This window comes from Ochlerotatus camptorhynchus, unplaced genomic scaffold, assembly GCF_037179485.1.
Source record: "Ochlerotatus camptorhynchus isolate MF236.1 unplaced genomic scaffold, CSIRO-AGI_Acam_v1.1 ptg000558l, whole genome shotgun sequence".
NCBI classification, from domain to species: Eukaryota; Metazoa; Arthropoda; class Insecta; order Diptera; family Culicidae; genus Ochlerotatus; species Ochlerotatus camptorhynchus.
This window is the reverse complement of record NW_027041041.1, coordinates 571,744-594,517: the sequence shown is the minus strand read 5'-3', so window position 1 is coordinate 594,517 and position 22,774 is coordinate 571,744. Positions and strand designations below refer to the sequence as shown.

At 36.9% G+C, this 22,774-nt stretch overlaps 1 protein-coding gene across 3 annotated transcripts in view; it reads right to left on the bottom strand.

Annotated features, from left to right (window-relative positions):
• LOC135713497 (atrial natriuretic peptide receptor 1) overlaps positions 1-22,774 on the bottom strand; it is a 292,939-nt gene that overhangs the window by 80,414 nt on the left and 189,751 nt on the right. The window contains exons 2-3 of one of the 3 annotated variants that reach the window (XM_065236625.1): positions 18,085-19,406; positions 11,787-12,185 (exon numbers count right to left, since the gene is read on the bottom strand). The exons of 1 other annotated variant lie outside the window; for it this stretch is intronic. In XM_065236625.1, coding sequence (XP_065092697.1) covers positions 11,787-12,185; positions 18,085-18,784 — 1,099 coding nt within the window. In that variant the 5' untranslated portion in view covers positions 18,785-19,406. The remainder of the gene's footprint in view (positions 1-11,786; positions 12,186-18,084; positions 19,407-22,774) is intronic. One more of the 3 variants, XM_065236624.1, reaches the window with a different exon arrangement.

Sequence of the window (22,774 nt, the reverse complement as noted above, 5' to 3'; positions counted from 1 at the left end):
CCTTTGGATACGGTTGTGTCATAAGTTTCTTCTCTGTTTGGTGCGTGCATTAGATTTCATAGTTTTCGGCTGCATTTGCCGGATTAGCGCAGGCACTCTGCCTTCCGGACGGTTATACGTGTGTGAGTGGTGGTTTTCTCGCTTTCCGAGAAGTTTTAGAATCGAGAAAGAAAACATGATTCATCATGTTTGCAAGCAACAGAAAATTTGACGCTATCTGCGTTGTTTGGTTTTTTCCGGTCCAGAAATTAGTGACATCGCGAGCGATAATTTTAATTTTAGTTTATTTACGCGGTGATGATGTTGGTTCACTCGCAACTATTTTGAAAAAAAAATAAATGTTTTAGAACGAAAGTGTACCAAAAGTGCTTCTGAACGTGTTTCGTAGTTGGGTGTGGTAAAATTCGTGCATTCCCGGTTGATTTTGGAAATCCGTATCACAAAACTGCCCACCGATTTCTTTTTTTTTGCTGTTCGACGACGACGGGTGTGCTTTCGCGAGAGTGACGTTTATTTGATCCGTTTCTTTGCACGGGTGTGTTTTTTTGCAACAAGCGTAAGTGTGCCTGCGATTTGCATTGAGTGTCGGAGATTGTAAGTAATCTGAAGGATGCCTCGCTGGATACGCCCAAGACTAGACGAGCAGTAGCTGGTGGCCGTGAACGGTTCCTGGGGAAAGCACTAGATGCGACCCTCCTCCCAGATGACCATGGCAATACAGGAAGTATTGGTATTGGAAGGTAATTGCTATTAGATATTTTGCAAACAGTGACAGATAGCGGACATGAAGAACCAGTGGAGGTGCCGGGCAAAGGTGTTTATCCTAGACAAATAGTAAGTTACAAATTCGCTGTTGTCGTTGTCGTAGGCGCCGTCGTAGTTGGGAATTTCCATATGGTTCAAAGGGTAATCCCCCAACGCTGTAGCTTGCAGCTAAATTATTACTTACCTCTTGGAGCTCCTGGGAATGAAAGCCACGAGTTCTGGGTTTTCCAATATATGATGCAAAGCCTACTTTGATCAAATCGACATAGAGTGTACGTCGACTTTAGTTCCGTATACATTTCTACCGAATCATTAATACAGCTCATTTCACACTTTCTTAAGCTCATGCCTTTATACCGCACAGTAGTCGCTGTCGTAGTCGTAGGCAGTACCGTAAGTATATTTAAAATTAACCACCAACCGCTGAAAATATTAAATATCGCGTATTTCTGTTGTTCATTACACGCCAAGTAAAATTCGAGAACGTAATTTCATTTGAATAGCTTGTTCAACTAGGTCTTAACAATCGTCACGTCGGTCATAGCTTGTTATGATTACCTGAACCATGCGTAAAGAGAAAATCGAAACATTTAACGTCGCGTGAAAATGGATCTTAATAAAGGCCTCTTTCGTAGCTTTTAGTTTAAGGATTTCAAAGATCATCGGTTGCAGTGGCTTGCTTACTGTGCAGAAAAACGCGGTCCCAGATCCTTTCATATTAAAAATGTATGGTTAGATCGCTTGTTTATCGTGTATTTTGTAAAACTTTTATAAAAAAAAAACATTATAAAAACTTGAGTAACGCTATAATGTGATATGAGGGGCTCGATGGCCTTAGCACAACCGGTTTTGCTTACTGAGCAGAATATCATGAGTCTAATCTCAAGCCCATCCACATTCAAGATTCGTCAATAGTTTTATTTGTTAACATGACTACATGGTAATAACAGCAACTCGATGATAAAAAGGAGCTCGTCTGCCTAGTGGCAAACGTTTTTGCTTACTGAGCAGAAGACCGTGGGTTCAATCCCAAGCTCCTTCGCGTTATATGATTGTTAGGACATCAATTCAGCTTATCGTTTACCAAAACGAACCCTGCTGCAAACCCAACCCTATTACCCAATATCCCAGTGACTCCTCGTGGAAGTGCAGAGGTGTTCTCGGCTTCCATCAAAGCGAGTGTCACGTCAACACATTCCTACCCCTTCCTTTCTTGACCTGTGTTCGGGCGCGACCTCTCTTTTTATGATTTTAACATTATTCGGTTGGATCGTGAGGATTCACGTGGAGGAGAGGTACTTTTGGGGATCAAAAGGTGCCACTCCTTCTATAAAGTGAATCTTCCCGGATTCCCCGGTATTGAAGTTGTCGCATGTCAGGCTACCATTAAAGGTAAGAGCCTTTGTATTGCTTCTGTACACTAATAAAAATTCAATGATTATTTTTATGTGTCCCACACATGAATTTTTGCAATGTGATAAACAAATTCATGTGTAACCACACATACTATCCATTTGACTCATAAATTGCATGTGTACTTCTGAGTGGATTCAGTTTATGTGTGGACACATGAAAATCATGTGGAATTTTACATGGAAATTTGCCAATAAAAATGTGTCGAATTTTATGAGTGTATATATTGCTCCTAGAGTCTCTGTTAATCGCAAACAACTTTTCGACATATGTGTGGTACTTCCCACTCCATGGTTGATCATGGGAGATTTTAACTCCAACGGTACAGGCTGGCGGAGCTGTACGATGATAACCGTTCTACTTTGATTTATGATCTCTGCGACAACTTCAACATGACAATACTTAACAGTGGAGAAGTAACACGTCTGGCTGGCCCATCCTCGAATGGTAGCAGATTAGACCTCACCTTTTGCTCCAATTCACTATCGTTGGATAGCACTTGGCATGTAATCCAGGATCCGCATGGTAGTGATCATCTGCCGATCAAAATTTCGATTGCCAGTGTATTCAACTCGTCAGAATCCGTTAACGTCGCGTATGATCTAACCCGTAACATCGATTGGAATAAGTTCCAATCCGCGATAGGCGATACAGTATCGTCAGTGGAAGAGCTTCTGCTGTTGGAAGAATATAACTTCCTCTCTAATCTCATCGTTGACAGCGCACTTCAAGCTCAAACACGATCGTCAATTCGTAAGAAAACATCATCGCTCTGGTGGGATCAACAATGCACGGATGTTTAAACGTGGAACACGCGAGCATTTCGACGCATACACATCTCTTGAACGCGAACTCAAGAGCCTCATCAAGGCCAAAAAACGGGGTTACTGGCGGCAGTTTGTAGACGGATTGTCTATTCAGGCTAATCAGCTAGGTATCGAATTCTCCACGGAGAAAACTGAGTTGGTCGTTTTTTCTAGGAATTAGGATGCATGCACTCAACTCATACTATGAGTCTCGAAGTGCTAGCGGGCATGTTGCCACTATCCGTCCGTTTTTCAGAGTTATCTCTGAGGCTCCTCACCCGTTGCGAAGTAATGAACCCACTGCCCGAGCAAAGTTGGATATCAAAATAATATCAAAATGATATCAAATTATGTTTTTGAAATCAAATTGATCTTATATTTTGATATACTATTTTTTTAATTTCAGTTGAATTCATATTTTGATATTATTTTGATATTTCTAAAAAAATTAGTTAAAAACAAAATTTGATATTTTATGACAAGAGCATTCACATTTATCACTGAAATCTATTTATTTTTTTTAAGAGTCAATCAGCATGCTTACTAATTTTTTACAAACTCACAAAGTCAATTATGATTTTTACAGTTAAAGTTTAAAACATTAATTGATATTAATCTACATGCGAATTTAATTTACAAATCGGTATAAGATAGATATTGATAGAACTGATTGAAATTAGGTTTGTTTTTATTTTCAATAAATGAAAGCTCATTCATAACATTTTTCGATTTTGAATCTTGATATCAACCAATATATTTCAAAACATTCAGATTACTAAATTTGATATCATAATATCAAATTAATAGCTAATTTCTTTTATTTTTATTTTTTGTTTTCCTTCCATAGTTATAATAACATATTGATTACTTATTTTGTTTATTATTAACGAAATTACTGATATCAAAACGCATACATAGATTTGTTATCAAGAAAACATGATTTGTTATCTTTTTAATATCCTTCATATGCCCTTTAGATCTCATTTTTGTTATGATTACTGTTAACTCGACCACACGGTAGGCAAAATATGTTATCACGAACGCTTATATCAAAATATCAAACATAGTTTTCATTTTGTTTTCATTCTCTGCTCGGGTGGTGATCGAAAACTGTGAGAGGCTTCTGGAGCTAAATCCTCAAACATGTTTTATGACTTTGTACTACCTATATTTAACGCAGGAATTTTGGGCAATGAGAAGGCGGATTCACTTGAGAAGATGGGCGCTATGGAAGGCGACATTTCTGATCGACAAATCGCCTATAGTGAATTTTTCTCTATTTATCGTCAGCAGTCGCTCGATAGCTGGCAACATCAATGGAGTGACGGGAGCTTGGGACGATGGCTACATTCAATTATTCCTAAGGTGTCGAAGTTTGCATGGTTCAAAGGGTTGGACTTGGGTCGAGACTTCATACGCGTGATCCAATCACTATTGTCTAAACGCTCACTTGTTCCGTGTGGGGTTGGGAGGCAGCAATCTCTGTGAATGTGGACAAGGTTACCAGGACGCTGATCACATCCTTTGGTCTTGTGCGGAGTATCGTGGAGTCAGATCACATTTGTATGATTCCCTTCGGGCTCGAGGTAGACAACCATATGTTTCAGTCCGGGATATTTTGGCGAGACGCGATCTGGAGTTTATGAAACTCATATTTGTTTATTTGAAGAATATTAACCTTAGATTGTAAGTTTGATTAACCTTGTGTTTAGTTTGTATTTTGTACGTGTGGATTTTTTTTAATGTTAGTTTTCAAGATGAATAGAAATGATTTCATGTTTTAGGATTAATTAAATATTTGTATCGTAAACCACATTTCAAACCTCCTTCTCCCTTTTCCCCTTCCAAAAAATATAAATCTCCACTAACCTCGTGACAAGCGCGAGTACTCGGTCCAGTTCCTTTAACTTTAAATATAAGACAATAATAATGTATAACGAAAATGATAACTCAGCTCTGTAAAGTTTATTTGATTGAGCCTGTACAAATAAAGTAATTACACTCAGGTCTTTTTTACACGGGGGATACCTACCGTTTAAAAAAAACCGTGTAAAAAAAACCTACGAGATTTTGATTTTTCACATGTTCGGATTTTGATGCCATTTGTAATTATAGCATGCTATGGTCCATATGGACATATTTAAAAAAGTGCTGTATTTACACCAAAAATTGCGATTTTTTTTAAAGTATGCCATTCTATTACCTATAGCTTGAAACGCAGAATGTGATTGGAATCAAGTCGATAGGTTGTATCGTTGTCGAGAAATCGTTAAAAAAATAAAAATAATCGTGTAAAAAAACCGCGTAAAAAAACCGTGTAAAAAAGACTTCAATGTATAAAAAAATGCCAAGGTAATCGGCTGTTGGAGATTTTACCGAGCTAGAATAAGTGTGTAATAACATTATAACTTACACGCTTAGTTTTTTCTACCGAAGTCGGTTGTGCAAATCTCGGCAAAAATTAGTTTCACTGAGATCTCAGCTAAAGTGACATTTGATTACTGAGTCTCGGATAGTGCTTAACTGAATCGCAGCAAAATGAAATGTTTGATCGCAGTAAAACTTTTTTTGCTGAGATTTGCACAGCCGAGCTTTGTATAAAAAACTTAGGGTGTATAATCTTTTTAATCTTATAAATATTTTGTTCAATTTAAGCGGAAGCATATTTAGGTCTATTATTTCACAGTGTAGACTATAAACAATGACATCATCTGACCGCGAACAAATGTCGAATACACAATGAACGAGAAGGTACATAAAAATTAAGTCTTTATAATAAATAAGCTGAGTCAATGCGTTGCGAAGCGATATTGTTCACGGAAGAGACCATAGCATAATCTCGACACTTTTTCAATGTCTGAATGTTGATTAACAAGCAACGTGCTTCATAAGATGGGAAAGAAAATGCTGTCAATCCCAGTTTACGTAATGCATATAATAAAAACTGCTTTTGGATTGACTCTATTCGTTCTTCATGGATTTTCATATAAGGTGAACAAACAACACTGCACTATTCTAATATTGGCCTCACATAGGCAATATAGTGTTGTAATTGTGTAAGGATCTTTAAAGTGGAAACCAAAGTGCGAGCTCTGGGGAACTCCTGGCGTGGCTTGAATTGGGTTAGGTTTTTTTCTCGCTGAACCTTACAATTTACTGACGATCCGTTAAATATTATTTAATTCAGTTGAGGAGTTTCATCTCAGTTCCCATTTTTCTAATTTGAAAATCAACATTGGAATTTCAAGTTTATCGCACACTTTACTGAAATCAGTGTAAATTTGGTTTCCTTTCTCCATTGAAGTTAATGAGTAATGAACAAGCTACAGGTAGTTTGTTGTGATTGATCGAGCTGTATTGTACATTTGTTATTCTATGTTTTATTTGGCTGAAGATTGTGATTAATTCGAATAGTTTAGGAATGCACGGCAATCCCACGATAATGTCGAATATCAGATTTTTTACTGGATTTATAAATGGGTATACATATTTTTTTATAATTTTACGGGAATATACCGGCGACAAGTGACACATTGAACAACCAGTATAAAGATGTTGTGAGTTCTGTTGCTAAATTTTTCATAAAAGCTTGGGGGGGGGATTCCATCTTGTCCTGAGCCTTTAGTGGCGCCCACATCTCTTAGGCCTATCAAAATATCTTGAATATAAATGATACTAACATAAACATTACTCGAAAAGTCAGGGAAGTATGAAAAATATTCATAATCACGATCATTATCCGAGAAATTGGAGTACGTCTCTTGAAAAAAATGAGGCAAAAAGATTACAAATATCTTCTGAATTATTACCTACTTTTTCGTCTCAAGTTATTTTTGATGGGGAATGGCATGAATTATTTTAGTTTTAACGTAATTGAAAAAGATTCTCGGGCATGATTTAAGTTCATTTTCAGTTTTTGTATTATACTCATGAAGTGTAGAAGAAACAGCTAAATTAAGCTGGTCACAAATATTTGAATACAATTAATTAATTAATTAATTCCAAAATACCTGGACTTGTTTTCAATTATGCTTTCCAAAACCGTATTATCAGCTTATTGTCAATACAAGTGTAAGTTTTCCACGATGTGTTATAGCTTTAAGAAGCCGTTCGAATGCGTTTAGTTCGTCTTGGTACACAATGCAACAGTATGTCTTACAACGATGTGAAAAGTTCCCACATTGCTCTACAGATACTACAGATTCGTATAGTCAGTTGGTACATCCAACAAAACTTGGTTGAGCTTGTACAGCATCAAGATCTAAAATAGGATAATTTTGAGAGCTCAACAAAATTTTTCATTTCAAGTATATATTTTAACTGATATAATAAGATGCCAAGCAGAGGGCTACATTTTCGAAGCTTTAAAATGAGCTCGAGTTTTTCCTCCTTCCAGGCAACGTGTTTAACGCATCATTTACATCACGCCTGTCTAGTCTACCAACAACAAACAAAAATGAAAAGAAGCACGCTTAGAACGAAGCTAGCTATGGATTTTCTCGTCTTGCTTTGCTCATTTGCTTTCGATGGAAGTAACGTCGATTTTCTAGTTGGAACGAAGTCTTAATTTGGATTTTACTTTCTTTCACCGATATTATGATACCTATTTTTTATATGCATTAGGGTTTTTGATCTTATTTCCGTCCTACTAAGCACATTCCGCACTTTACCTCTCTTGTTTGAAAGGGTTTGAACAAAACATGGAATGTTTTCATCAAATATAGCTCTAACGGTACGGTACGTCGGATTTGATTAAGAGTCAAACATTTTTGAAATAATATTAAAATTTAACACTGCTTCTTGATTCTAAATTCGGCCTACGAGTTTCAATTCCGTCCTAACGCATTGAAACGCCGTCAGATTTTCTTCGTCTGGTGGTAGAAAAAGTGGATTCGCTAGGAGCGCTTCGTTTGTTTTGAGAACAATGAGTGTAAATATTAATACAATGCGCTGCAATAGGCTTTATGTTGTGGCTTATGAACTAACAAATCGCAACAAACATATTATTGATTTCTTTCTTTCCTTTATTTAACGTCGGTCTCTGTTCCGCAATCTAGTGCCAATCACCGACGGACATCGATTGCCATCCATTGACGGCAATCAAATGTGCAGGAAGGCAGCGCTTACCACTACACTTGTGCACGGTGAAATCATTGATATTATAGTATTGATGATTAATGCTCGATATAACGGAAATGGGCGATTATGACGAAGTAGCGCTCTTCCCTATGCGTCGATTTTGTTATTTTTTTTTTCGATAAATAAAATGGCTCTAATGTTGGCTAATGGATCTAAGATTGGGCCCATTGCTAAAAATCTACTATTTATCAATTTTATCTAGATGAACGCGGGGCATTCAGGCCGACATTTCATCCATTTCTCCTACGTGGATGGAAGATAAATTAAACACATTACATGTTATCTTCAAGTGTTTTGATGTGCGACATGAATATATATATTGAAATGTATATTTTCATTGTGCCACATGAAAAACGAATTGATCATACACAGCAAAAAATGTAATATCGATCAATGTTATTCAAGCTGATGCATGAAATAATGATGTAATAGCAAAAAACAAACACAATATTACATCAATGGATGAAATTTTGTTCGCAAAATCGATGTACATCGTACAACGTTATATTACACAACCGATGGATTGACCTGGTTGCAGCAGTTTGGATGTAATATTCAACAACTTTTTTTCTGTGTAGTCAAGCGCTCTTTCACTCGTCCGCTTTACCGAAGCTTGAAAGAAACACGAATTATGGGATGGGAGAAAGAGAAACATTGCACTGTGGGCAAAAATGGGTCCAAAATTACCCAAAATTCAATATCTCAACAGCACGCAGAATTTCGGCCATGAAAAACGACTTTTCCCAAGGAAAATCGTCCGGGGAATCGATTGCACGTGGTTCCATAGACCGGAGAGCCTTGTAGGTATGTGTTTTGGACCATTTTTCCCCATTTTCCCCTACTTTTTGGAGGAAATGTTTTTTCACAGCTCTATTTTTCGTAAAACATAAGCAATTTATGCATGGTTTTAGAATACTATGTCTTTTAACAATAGTTCATGAGATATTAGGGGAATACGGGGTACACTTTATAGGGGAGTAAGGGGTAAAAGTGAAAATACAATCAATGTTTTTTAATACAAAATGCATTTTTTTAATATCATTTCCCTTCGGAAAAGTTGTTTTTCATGGCCAGAATTCAGCGTGCTGTTGAGATATTGAATTTTGGGTAATTTTGGACCCATTTTTGCCCATAGTGCATTGGATTGATATTTTGTTTGTAGACGCCTATTGAGAAGCTAGAATGATTCGAGGCTGCTCGCCTCGAAAAAAAAGAAACTAGCAGTCTCTTCGTCGCATCGATATTATCGATTCGAACTGATATTGTGACGCCCTGCTACCAAAAACTTTAATGGATTCCAACATTTAGCCAGGATGTCGTACTTACCTCGTTGAGCCTGTAGAAGTTCAAGATCTGAGCTCCAGGCGCTTTGGAAGAGAAGCTAAGATATCCTAACACTAAATACAACTTAAGGCCCACATGATTTTATGGAGGTACCACTACAACGTACAATCAAGATTAAAATTCTTGGATTGTTTGGAGAACCAGAAATACTCTATCATGACAACAATATATCCCACAGGATATTATCGAGCTCCACAAAGCTCTGCAGCAAATGTTAGAATCCATATCAGCTGGTGGGCCAAAACAATTATGTTACATGCATTGGAGTCGGTTTATACGCGGTACGTTTTAACGATTGTGTTTATTCAAATATTACATGAACTATCAGAATCCAAACATTTGAAAATGTTTAAGTATGTAAATTTATCAATCTCGTTTAATCGGTTTCCCATATTTTACACAATCACACTTTCTAAGTAGCACACTGCCGTCTCGCAAAGTTGCAGCACCTTGTTTATGACTAAAATAAGTCATATAAATGCTTCCGCAGCTGTTTTATGACAAGCGTGCTACTAGGGTTCAGCAATGTTCTGATTTCAAACTTTATTTCTCTCCGTAGGTGATAGAAAACGGCAAATGGCTAGTCCTTGAATTCCACGGTTTTTTTTAATTGACTCCATTTGTGCCATGGAAGCCGCATAAACATAAAACCACACGAAGGAAGGAAGTACTGAATATTAGGGTGGTTCAAATTATCGATTTTGCTCCTACTAACTAAATTGATTCCACATCAGGTTGCAAACTCATATTGCCCTGACTCTTTATAGATTATATGGGAACTACTAAGATAAAGGAATTTTTTTGATTCTCTCATCCTAGCATTTCGTAAAAATGATTCAAGGGTAAGTTGGCCAATACAATTTTTTTTTAGCTACAACTTTGTTCAAAACCATTTTTTGATATTTGTTATTGATTGATTTCGAAGCCGACAACTTTCTGATAAGATTAATCGACTGCTTTCAGGGCAATACTGCTTTCAACACTGTCACATAGTATCCTGGATTTTTTTACCCTATTCTTTGCGCCAGGTACACCAATGTTGCCAGCTGAGAAGACTAATTAATGACTAAGCAAAACAAAGTTTTAGCTGAGAAAAGTAAGTAGCAAGCTTACACGTAAATTTTTATGGCAAAAGGCTAGGATGAGGGGAACAAAAAAAAAAGGTTACATTTCCAATAGTAATTCTCATATAAACTTCAAAGAACCAGTATAGTATGAGTTCGCAACCAGATTACGTCAACTTTTGGGAGTGGAGCCAAATCGATATTTTGAACCACTCTAATGCACAAACAAGTATAAGCTGCACGTTGAAAGCCATAAAAAGCCATGCATCAAGGAAGTAACTCTGATATAAATACATAAGCGGAAATGATTGAAGTAGATAAGTTTGTTAGACGCTGATTAAACGATTTTCTCCCTCTTTATGGTAAGTGTATGTAAGGGGCCTCCTTTAGCTCAGTCGATAAAGACATAGCTATAAAGCAAGACCATGATGGAGGTGGCCGGAACAGTCTTGGGATTTTTCGGGTTGAAGAAATGTTCGACATACGTATGATGAAAGCTCTCAATTAACAAATTTGGGAGTGCACAAAGCATTGAGAACCGGCGTAAAGTCCCAGTAGGAACGTAATAAAGCCAAAGAAGAAGATGTGTGAACCAAAAACGAACCAATAATCATATTTTTCTTGTTTAGATAAGCACATGACTGGAGTGTTGATTGATACATCGATTTTCAGGCTAATTGACTGATAATCCAAATTGGCTGAGAAAGCTTAATAGCTCTGATTGCATGGTAGTACCTAGTTGATATTGAAATCTTGGCACTCGGCGTTATGTATGTGTGTGAGATTTGGGCGGGTGATAAAAGTGAAATAAAAATGAGAATGTTTTACTCTCAAAATGGGTATAATATAGGAGTAAAACCAATATTTCAAATCCGGAACACGTTTTCATTGAACTGATAACAATTGCTAGCAGTCTATGCTAAAGCTCTCTATGTAAAAGTATGAACGTCTGTCAAAAGTTATTCCAATCGAACCGTCAAAATGCACTGCCTTGCTCGATTGGAACAACTTGTTTTCAGTTTTGTTGTGTCAGTCGTCAATACTTTTACTAGAGTATTTTAGTCTATTCCTGTTAATTAGCTTTAAGTGGACAATAAATCGCGCGTATTATTTTTCGTGATCCGTATTCGCCGAAGCAATCGTCACAATTCACCGTTGGCGTTATAAATTGCTTTGATGCCGTTTTAATTGGCAATACGTCAGTATTAAGAGCTATTATTGAAGTGAGAACTAAAATAAATCTGAATTCACTTACTTCGGGCCTTTCTCTTCGTTTGCTCCAATATTCGTAGGTACTCCTTGTAATCCGTCTCGGTTTCGTCGAAATTGTGCGAAAAGTATTCCGTCGTGTTGAGAACGCGAAAGATTGATGATATGGCCATCGAACAGTCCGAGTGACCCTTGCCACGTTTTTCATCGTTGTCATGATAGATGAGGGCCTGAGTGGTCCAGTTGAAATGTCTGCAGATTTCCCGCAATGCCTGACCGGTGTCACTGTAGCTGCCCATCATCCGAGTCAGGGTCGGATAGTGCGGTGACTTGATTGTGAATGCATCCGTGAAGCCTCCGGTGGTGAGGATAGGTATTCCCCATACTGCGTTATACCGTGCGATTGGGGCGATCACATAATCGCAGATGGGACCGAAGAAGACGTCTAATAATAGAAGTGGACACACGTTATACATCATCGGTGCTTGTCAGGGGGAAAGCGGACCGGAAAAGCGATGAAATAAGATGACACTCGCGTTTTTCGGCTCACGTTTCCCCGGGTTGTTTACAGTTGGCACGTTCAGCGTATCCAATCAAGTCGAATCGAATGAAATTATTAATCTTTAATAGCCGGATCGAATTTGTAAGATTAGCTAAGAGAGACAGCTTGAGAGTGTAAAAGGTGACACTGCGAAAGGTCGCACATGTATGTTGAACATTATTTTAGTAGTTAATAGTCTCTTTTTCCGATAAATCTTCATGGTTTGGTCTCGTTTCGTATGACTCCAAATTATTGGACATTAAAGTAAAGTCTTATGAAAGAAATTCACATTACTCATAGTAGTGATTGTGGCAACTAACTGCCAACTGCACATCTATGTTTTCTATGGCTATTGATAAGTTTTTTTTTATTAGATTTCATATCTTAGTGAGCATTGTTTCAGCCTCTAAAAGTTCCATAGAACACAAAAGGCACAATCGCTTTTCCCGAGAGATGCTTCTATTATATTATGCCGTTGGATTTAAAAGCCTCACCAATAAAAGTGAATTCATTCGTGAAAGCACTCCAATGCTCATTGTGTTTTTCTCTAGACGAGAAACCAGCAGGGTAAAAACTACCGTCGTGTGGTGTGAGATTCGTCATAGAAGAGGAAATATAACTGAAAAGTCTATTCTAACGGGTATTTTCAAGGTTCTGTGGGAAAAATGTTTTAGATTGTGCAGTCTGATATCCAGACTACGGTAAGTTAGACATTTTCGCAAGCCATCTTGAGACATCTTGAGAAAATGGAAATTTTGGTGGATTACGGTGCGGTGTCATCAAGTTGGTACCTGAAGATTCATTTTGTGATTGTTAATTTCGTTGCAAGAAAGTTTATGAAACTATGCTTACTGAGAAACGGCTTGGTATTTATGAATATCAAAAATCAACATCTTCACAATCCATAAAACGGGAACAATGAATAGGAAATCTGTATTCGTTATTCATCTATGGTTTTCAATGATAGATATAAGCTTTTTTTTCTTATTCCAGACCACAGTAAGTCACTTAATTGTGAAATCATTTGTTTGAAAAATCGCATGAGTCTCATTTTGATCGAAAACGGTTTTTGTTGGATACGCTTAGATTTATGCACCTCTCCAAAGAATATCAAAAAAGTTTAATGAGAGAAACCGCTATAAATTAGGTCTAACATATGGATTTACTGAGGCAATACACTGGACCAGGTTATGTTTTTTTATGTTTTCCAGCATTTGCATCGATAGGATTTTTACTGCTTCTCAAACAAATAATTCAAATGTGAATACAACAGCAGTTTCAGACCAAATAGCCACAAAAAAAAATTTATATGATTAGCCTGAAACTTTGTTTAATTGTTTGTTATGGAAAATCATTCAAATTTTTCCTAACATAACGTTATTTTGGTAGAAGAACATTAAAATTGTGTGGGTCGTTTTGTTTATGAAAGTTGATAGGACCTTTGCAATTGTTGGTCTACAATATATTAAATTGGTTCCGCTTTTTGATAGATCGAAATTCTATCCGCCAGACTATGAATATAGCGACTATAGTTTCAATGCGTTAGGACAGAATTGAAATTCGCAGAACAAATTTGGAATTAAGAAGGAGTGATAGATCTTTTACAATATCTCAGCGATTGGTGACTGTTTATCAAAGCTCAATCAAAGGTGAATAAATTTAGAAGTCATCTACTGCAGAAATAGATACATTCCATTTTCTTTTAAAATCCGCTCGAAAATGAAAGGTAAAGTGGGGTTGTGCTTAGTAGGCCCAGAATTAGATTAAAACCCTATTCGATATTTTTAATTAAATTATAACACAAAAACTTCACTTCTCATGAAAATTACGTAGAGACAAAGTTATATTTAATCTTTATAGAAAAAATATGAACGGTAAAAAAAAATTGCTGAAAATCAAAAAAAAAAACTAAATATTCAAGATGGACACTTTGAAATTGACAAAATCATACAAATTCATTTTATTGTTGAGAAAACATGTTTGAAATTTATTAGACTTTATTTTTAATTTTTTTTTGTAAAAAATACAAAAAAAGCACTCAAAAAGTTAAAAATTTGTACCATTAGTTGTTGTATTACGATTTTAGACAAATTAAAAGTGTCCAGGTTGGAAATTGAACAAATTTTAAACAGTGTGTTTTTTTTTGCTTGAAAGAGTTAATTTTTTCCTACAACTTTGTCTCTGACGTCAATTCGATTAGAAGAGACGTTTTCGTATTATGATTTATTAAATAATATCGAAACGCCATTTCGAATATTGGCCTAAATTTGAATAATTTCTCACGTCTCCCTTACCTCAATCTACCTTGGCATCAGGTCTCAAAACGTTCACAAATTTCAAAATAATATTTGCAATAGATAAATATCAGTAAAATTCGAAGGATTCGTGTATTTTGTATTTGGTTTGAATGTAATCATTGTAAAAAGTGAGGTTTCACGATACCACTGATTTCCCGTAACAAAGTGCAATAATAATGTGCAAAGTTTCATGCAAATAGGAGAAGGTCACCTCTGATTGATTCGTCTTTTAGCGTGGAGCTGCACAAATGGCAGCAAAATTCTTATGAAAACCTCATTGAAGGTGAATGTTTTGCACTCTGAAAATAGTCAAAGTTTTCTAAGCTGATAGTGGTTGATGTTCTTGAAAAAAGTGATTGAGTGTCCTATAATAAAATAAAAAAGTCTGAAATGTGGCTTTACCAAGAAGTTACCAAAAGTGAATTGCAAGTAAAGAAACGTATAATTTCTTGATATTTTTAAACTTAAAGTGGTTTGTTTAAAATTTTGAATTAAAATCCTTCTCCAATCCGGTAAATTAATTCACGTACAATTTTGTGGAATTGAGTGAATAATAACTGTTCCAACAATTCAAATATGTTTAAATCTAATAAATTAAATCTGATTTATGCATGAATGAAGCAACTTTTCTTCCACACCTAACGGAAGTAACATATAAGCAAGTAAATAATACTGGCAACTCTACTTGAAAACAAGATAAGCGCCTTAAATATTCCTTGAGATTTTCGATGAGAATCTCTGAACATCTCTGAATTTTATGGATTTATTTATTATTTTTCTGATGCTCGCTTCATCAAGATTCCCTTTTAAAATTTCTGTAAAAATTATTGAAGAGATTTAATGGAGATCTGAACTACTGTAAATACTTTTTGGGCATTCTTGAGGTACACAGCAAAAAATTAATGTTGATATCACATCAAAGTGGATGCACTACAATCATGTCGAAAATTTCATGTAATTTTTATGACCACATAAATAAACAAATGCAGTAAAAGCAGCGTAATGTCAGTTCATGCATTGTAATAATGATAATTTTGTCCTTTTTAGCAAGTAATATTACACCATATTTTCGACATGATTGTAGTGCATCCACTTTGACGTGATATCAAAATTATTTTTTTGCTGTGTACCCTTGAACAGTCTTTCTGCTGTTTTCCTTAACTTTTTCTAAGTTGAACTCTATATTACATTAATGTTGATTGCGCTACTCTGAAGATCACTAAACTTATCGAAGTTTTATGTACTTCTCATTGACCTTCTGAGATGATCCGGGCGTTTTTGGACAAAAGGTCAGAGTGATTTAAGATCAAAAAGGGGGACATTGATTGAAATGTACAATCAAGCATGGGAAAAATCGTTTCCCAATAGATTGTGCAAGCCGCACTGATTTCGTTCGCATTATCATTGCTTCTATTTTCATCGATGATCGCAGAATTGATCAAAACAGACAGTTGAGCGTAACATGAATTATTTTAAGTGTAGTAGTGTGAAGGATTCATCACTTGTTATTTTTTGTATGCTTAGCTTTATACGATTCCATTCTGCTGAGTGAGATAAGTGAGAATTTTGCAGAAAGATTTTTTATGTTATAGCTTTAAACATAAATTGGCAGAATTAAATTGGTATTAAGGTGATACTCTAAAGGAAGCCTTATCATGACACTTCAAAGGCACAAATGTTAGCTTCCACAAAACATACAAATTTGAAATTGCTACTCTCTGTTTGTAGTAGCACAGCAAACAAGGAGTAGCAATTTCAAATTTGTATGTTTTGTGGAAGCTTACATTTGTGTCTTTAATGTTTCACGCTAAGGCTTCCTTAGAGTATCACCTTAACATGGAGAAATGTATTATACTGTAAATAATACACACATAAACCTAAGCGTCACGAAAATACCATAAAACTGCTGTGGCCAATTCAACTCATTGTTCCAAAAAACATTTGCAAAATTTTACTACGCTTCTCTTAATACAAATTCTATTTTGCTTGTCCAGTTTGACATCGCTTCTCGTAATCCAAATTCAAATGCGCTTTTCTAAGTAAAATTTGATTGCACTTTTCCTAGTTAAATTTGACTCGCTTCTCGTAATTCAAATTCGATTGCGCTTTTCCTAGGAAAATTTGACTTTACTTCTCTTAATTCAAATTCGATTGCGCTTTTCCTGGCGAAAATATTGAAAACTTTTTGTTTTGGTTTAGTACTACAAAGCAAAAAAATAATTTTGATATCACGTCAAAGTGGATGCACTACAATCATGTCGAAAATATGGTTTAATATTACTTGCTTAAAAGGACAAAATTATCATTAATACATTGCATGAACTGACATTACGCTGCTTTTACTGCATTTGTTTATTTATGTGGTTATAAAAATTACATGAAATTTTCGACATGATTGTAGTGCATCCACTTTGATGTGATATCAAAATTTTTTTTTTGCTGTTTAGTCGTCGACTACCCGTGACTACCCACAACCACATCACTGCTGGTAAGGTCGTGTTTTGAGAGGTTTAGGGGTTCTCGAAGTTTGAGAAAGTTTTAATTACGTTCTGAAAGCTTCACGAACGTTTTGAAAACTGTACGAAGGTGTCAAAAGATTCCATGAAAATCTTAGGCCTTTAAATAACCAGGACATTATATTTTAGGTTTTATATTAAAAAACACCGCTTCTGTTTTCTGTAGTAATTGAAGTTACTTCTGAGCTCCCATTTATACGTGAAGACGTATTGAATTTAGGAAAAAAGAAGCTTTTAGTTGAAAATTGTAACTTTTAGGCGACAGACATTAGTAAAAAGTGACCAACTGCTGAAGATCTGACTCTACCACCTCCAGTGTTTTCAAATGATATGAATCTGAATCACTTGGACGTGGTTCCTGTAATTGGAACCATTTCTAGGATTCAGGAACATGACCAACTGTTCAAGTTCCCAGTTTTAGATGACTTTTAGAGATTTCGCACTTTATATTCCCTTATTCAAACTTAAATTCCAGAGCTTGGTTTGAAAAACAAATAAAAAAAAAATTAAATTCATGATTCCGGAGATAATACAACAAAAACATACAATTAAGAATTTCAATTAAGAATAAATTAAAAAAATTCCAAGATTGATATAACTCCAGATCTTTGACTAAATAACAAATACCAAGAAAATTGACAAGATTGAGACCTTAGAAACATATTCAACGTTTAAAGTTTGCGATTTTGGATCAAATAATGTGCTATGCGCCAACAAATTTGGATGCAGTCATGTATTCAGTGAAATACATCCATTCTTCAATGACCTAGAGTACACATCGAAACGTACCTACAGTGAGAGGCCCAACAGTTGACAATCGGTGTCGCTGTGGTTTATGATACCGGCTACCGGGAGATGTATGTAGGAGTGATAAATTTCATTCGATGTCGATTTTGGATTGACATACGCTTCTGCATCCTATAGCCACCCAACGCAATTGACCACCAAACTTCAACAACAAACCAAATTTATGTTTGCTGCGCCGGTTACCTGGTTTGCGTTTCAACAGAATATCGAACGCCCCAAGCGCCCCGTAGGTCGACGAGCATTGCGTATCGCGGTAATCGATTTCGATTTTCACATTGTGAAGAACGCCTTCCGGTCTGGTTACCAACTTGGTGGCCATCTCGATGACCGGCCGCACGGTTGAAAGGATTCGAGAATCTCTGCTTCGAGGGTTTTCCGGCAGAAGAATTGCGAACTTGACGTGGTGGTCATAGTAGTTGTAAGGTGCGGACCGCACAGCGGTCTTCTTACGATATGATAAACGAGTACTAGTGCTGGGGCCTTCAGAAGCTACGTCGAAGGTTATATTCTCAACGATATGATGTACCGCCGGTGATGAGGAAGTAAAATATGGATACGAAGAAGCGGACGAAGACGAAATTATAGGCGTTTCGCCGGAGTCGCTGTCATTTATTGCGTACTGGTAGGCAGTCTTTTCGTTGGCTGAATCCGAAGGTGGTGGATTACGCTGGAGGTCTTTCATCGCTTTGGGATTATTATGTTCGATGACATTGCTGCCGCTGATGTTATTGATGTTTGAAGAATGGTTGTACTTGTTATGACTTTTTTCAGCATTGTTATTGCTTCCATTGCTTGAGGTACGATATTCGCTTTGAGCTGCACAGATCAACGAGCTTAGCAATGATATCACTGATAGCACCAACGCACGTTTTGGCTTGAGCATGATTTGATTTTTAATTAGACTAAATTTATAACACTTATTCACATTTATCACTGTAGGGTAGCACTCGCATGGTCGCCTTCTATTTGTACCACTGATATCACAATCCAATATAGCTTCAGCGTAACTTTACAGCCTGACAGATGGGCAACGCATCGTGGTATTCTTCTATCTTCTTTATTTCTCTTTACGAATCTGGGTCACTGGCACGTGGAATCGGTTGTAAAAAATAGACCAAATTTGGCAGCTCCGGAATCGTTCCAGTCAATGAATCGCCTACAACAACATCAGCAGAGGCTCGTCGCTGAGACCTGTCGTAGCTCGAATTGCATCCGTAGCAGTCGCGAACTGGTGGTTGGAAATCCTCTGAGAAATCGTTGCTGTTATCAAATGACTGCATTATGATAATCACGCTTCTTGCCCCGCTACTATTTTTTGGAGGCTGTCCAAACATTTATAACTTCTCCGCCTGGTTTAGCTGCTGACTACCACTAAATTTATTACAGTTTCTCCTTCCAAATCGAAGATTTTTTTCAACGCCGAAAAGAAAAAAACGATGATGTTCCACCGCGAATGAAACGTCGAATCGGAGTGGATCTGTGGCTGAAAGTAGATAATGTACAAACTTGTAGACATTCAAATTAGGTTTGTTTTGATCTGTGATCTTTGGAAGCTGGCTTGACTTCTAGCTCGTCTGGCGCTGGCGAAAATCTTCGCCGTAACAACGTTGAAGTGTAGAAAGAAGGTGGACCATTTTTAATTTGATTGCGGTTAATAGCGGGAGTCACTTTATATATAAAAGACGCCTGATGAAAAGAGATTACCGGTTTGATTCATTTTCTGCGAACCATGTCAGATAAGGTGGTTTAAATACTTGCATTTTGAGTGTTGCGAAGACAGTTTATTTCAAAAGTTAGTCATAGGTTCTTACATCGGTAAAGGATTTTGCATGCAGGGTTGTTACAAGATATTTGTTTTAAAATTATATGTGCAACAATGTATCAAAATCGAAAAATAATTGGTTGATGTTCAAAAAAGAAAAAAGTTATAAAAAACATTTCTTCTTTTCATAAATTGGCTGGCAGGAGGAAAAATGCTGGCTTTGGCAATACATTCGCCTATTATTGTCAAGTGGGTAAATAAAGACTATAAACGCTGGCCTGACCTGATGACAGTAGGCAAAGGTATTGCGAAAGCTGGTATAGGGCCAGCGCCGGTGGTGTAGTGGTTATGCGTGACTGCTTTCTCACCCCAATGGGTCTGGGTTCAATCCCAGCCGAGGTCGGTGAGATTTTTCTGAGGCATAAAAATCTTTAGTCACGTCTTCCTTCGGAAGGGACGTAAACCCGTTGGTCCCGGCCCATTTGTGTTGAATGGGTGCGATATCCAACGCAGGGGTGGAAAGCTGACTTCCTGTACATTCGATTGCCGTCAATAGATAGCAATCGATTTCCGTCGGTAATTGGCACTAGATTGCGGAACAGAGGCAGACGTTATATAAAGGAAAGAAGAAGAAGAAGAATAATAATAATAAGAAGAAGAATAGAAAGCCGGTATTTCCACTTTGTTCTTTTCAAAAATAATCCATCGCTATCAATGTGTAAACTCCTCCCGGGCAATTCAGCTTCTAGTAGCAAATGCAACCTTCGAACCATTTTCATATGAATAAAACATGAGTATAAAATTTAACTTTCCAGTATTTTGCGCGACGCATCGTCTCTTTTCGGCAAATTGCTTTTACCGATAGATTTGAATATGTTTTAATCAAAGTAAGTTTTTTTCATCCGATAAGAAAAACTGTTAAATACTTTTACGTATTGGATTAAATTTGGGGACATGTTTTCAAGAAAACTCGTTTATAATGATTGTATCATTACAATTTAAGACTTGTTAATATTATTTTCTCGAACTTGGAGACTTTGGTTGGGGTTTGAAATTTAATGCATTTTCTACATCCTTCCTTTCCTTCGGTATGAAACAGTTATCGTCTTAAAGAGAGTCGTCGTTGAAAGGTTCGCGTGATCAAGTTTAAGACAAATAATTAAAAAAAACTTCAAAAGTGCTACACATAAATCTAATACGGTCATGTTGTTCATATTCCACACTTTGCGAACAAAGATGAAGGAAATACCGCTGGCTTAGTCTTCTGGTGCGTAGAAATTAATTTGTGTGGGGATCTTCAGGGCATCATGTTCTTCTTTCAGAATTTTTGCCAAAAAGACTGGTTGAGCGATGGAGCGCTGTCGTTCGAGCGTCTCTAGTCCTGAAAGTTGGCAACTTTCTTCATTCCACGGAAGCCGATTAGCCGTTTAATTAACAATGTAGAAATTCATTGATTGGTTGGCATAGAAAGCTAAGTGGAAGTGCTTGGAGAACACTAAGTTGATAGTAGGGGAAAGCTCGTGAAAGAGCGTCAAAGTCAGGAAGAAAATTATGGTGACTTGTTGGAATAACATGAACAAAAAGTTTGATTTTCCCATACTAAAGTCAGTTTTCGACCAAATGAACTCAAATTTTGGGACGATGTTCAGAACCTGATTCGGAACCGTATGAGGATAGTGGAGCAAACATTTCCAATTTTGGATCAGAGTATGTGAGAAATCCACGCCTACATTTGAAATATATGTCACTACTAGATTACCAATCCTAAAAGTTTAAAATCATCCCAACAATCAGAAGACTGATATCAAATGCCCATCTTTCTCGTTAGATTCCAGAAGCTCAACGTAGCAGATAATCCATTGATCAATATTCCACCTACGCACGCAGCAATCCGGTGCAGCTAGCTTAAATGATTGATACACAAATGTGTATCGATGAATGCAACTAGTCAAGTCAGCTATCGCAACAAATGCAATATATCTCACCACCTCAGCACCATTATTAACGGCTGACTCTGTGGCACGGTGTAGCACGTGCTCTAAAAGCAGTTAGGTATTTGTTCACAAAGCTCCCCAACACGTCTTCGAACTATAGTCGCTATATTTATAGACTGGCGAATAGAATTTCGAACTATCAAAAAGCGGAACCAATTAAATATATTGTAGACTAAAAATTGAAATGGTACTATCAATTTTTATAAACAAAACGTTGATCATTTTTTCCTCTCCAATTGATCGCAATTTACCAGCATCATCGGATAGGGGAAACTTTTCCCAACCCAAAGATGGTGTTAGTTTGCGTAGACGAGCCTTGAGTCACGAGAAAAGGGTTTCCGAAGTTTTGTTCGCAATAACTGATGTGATATTTTCGGTTGTTGGTCGTGATTTGCTCGATTGGTTCCCCTATTTGACAGCTCAATTGTTTCCAGAGATTCTATCCGCCAGACTATGCATATAGCGACTATACTTCGAACCAAAGCGAGAGAACTGTCGTCTAACTCACTGAGTAAATCCTATACAGAACTTGACAGCTCCACGTAAATATATGCCAATCGTATCTACATGCCAACACCACCGACCCGACTAAACGGATAATGAATTTCCTACACGCCTTTATGCAAATGATTGTTTTCTATTTTCGCGGCACGACCCACCAGGGGGTGCCCTCCTTCTGGCAGCTCCATATACAAATCACTGCTCAATTATTCGCACTGTCATAATCTTAATAACAGGCAGCAGCGTGGCACGCCACAACGTGTCACAAAGGGTGAATGAGCAAACACTATCCGCTGGTACTGTTGATATTGTTGTTTTTAATCGTAAACTAATACGAGCATGGGGGTACGTCAGCTGATGACAGACGGGTGACTCGTATCAATAAAAGACAATCAGTGGAAGGGTTTAGATGGAATAAAATATTCTTCACGCCTTTTCTTGAAAGTGCTTATCAATTAGCGCAAGTAACAAGCAAATGATATTTATACCCACTATACTTACTTTGCCCGGTTCACTTGTCTTGCCTTTTGACTTTTAATATCTTTTTAGTTGCCTTGGCTGTGACTCTCTATTGAGGGTAGACTCGTCTGCTGTGTTCACTATACCTGAACAGGAG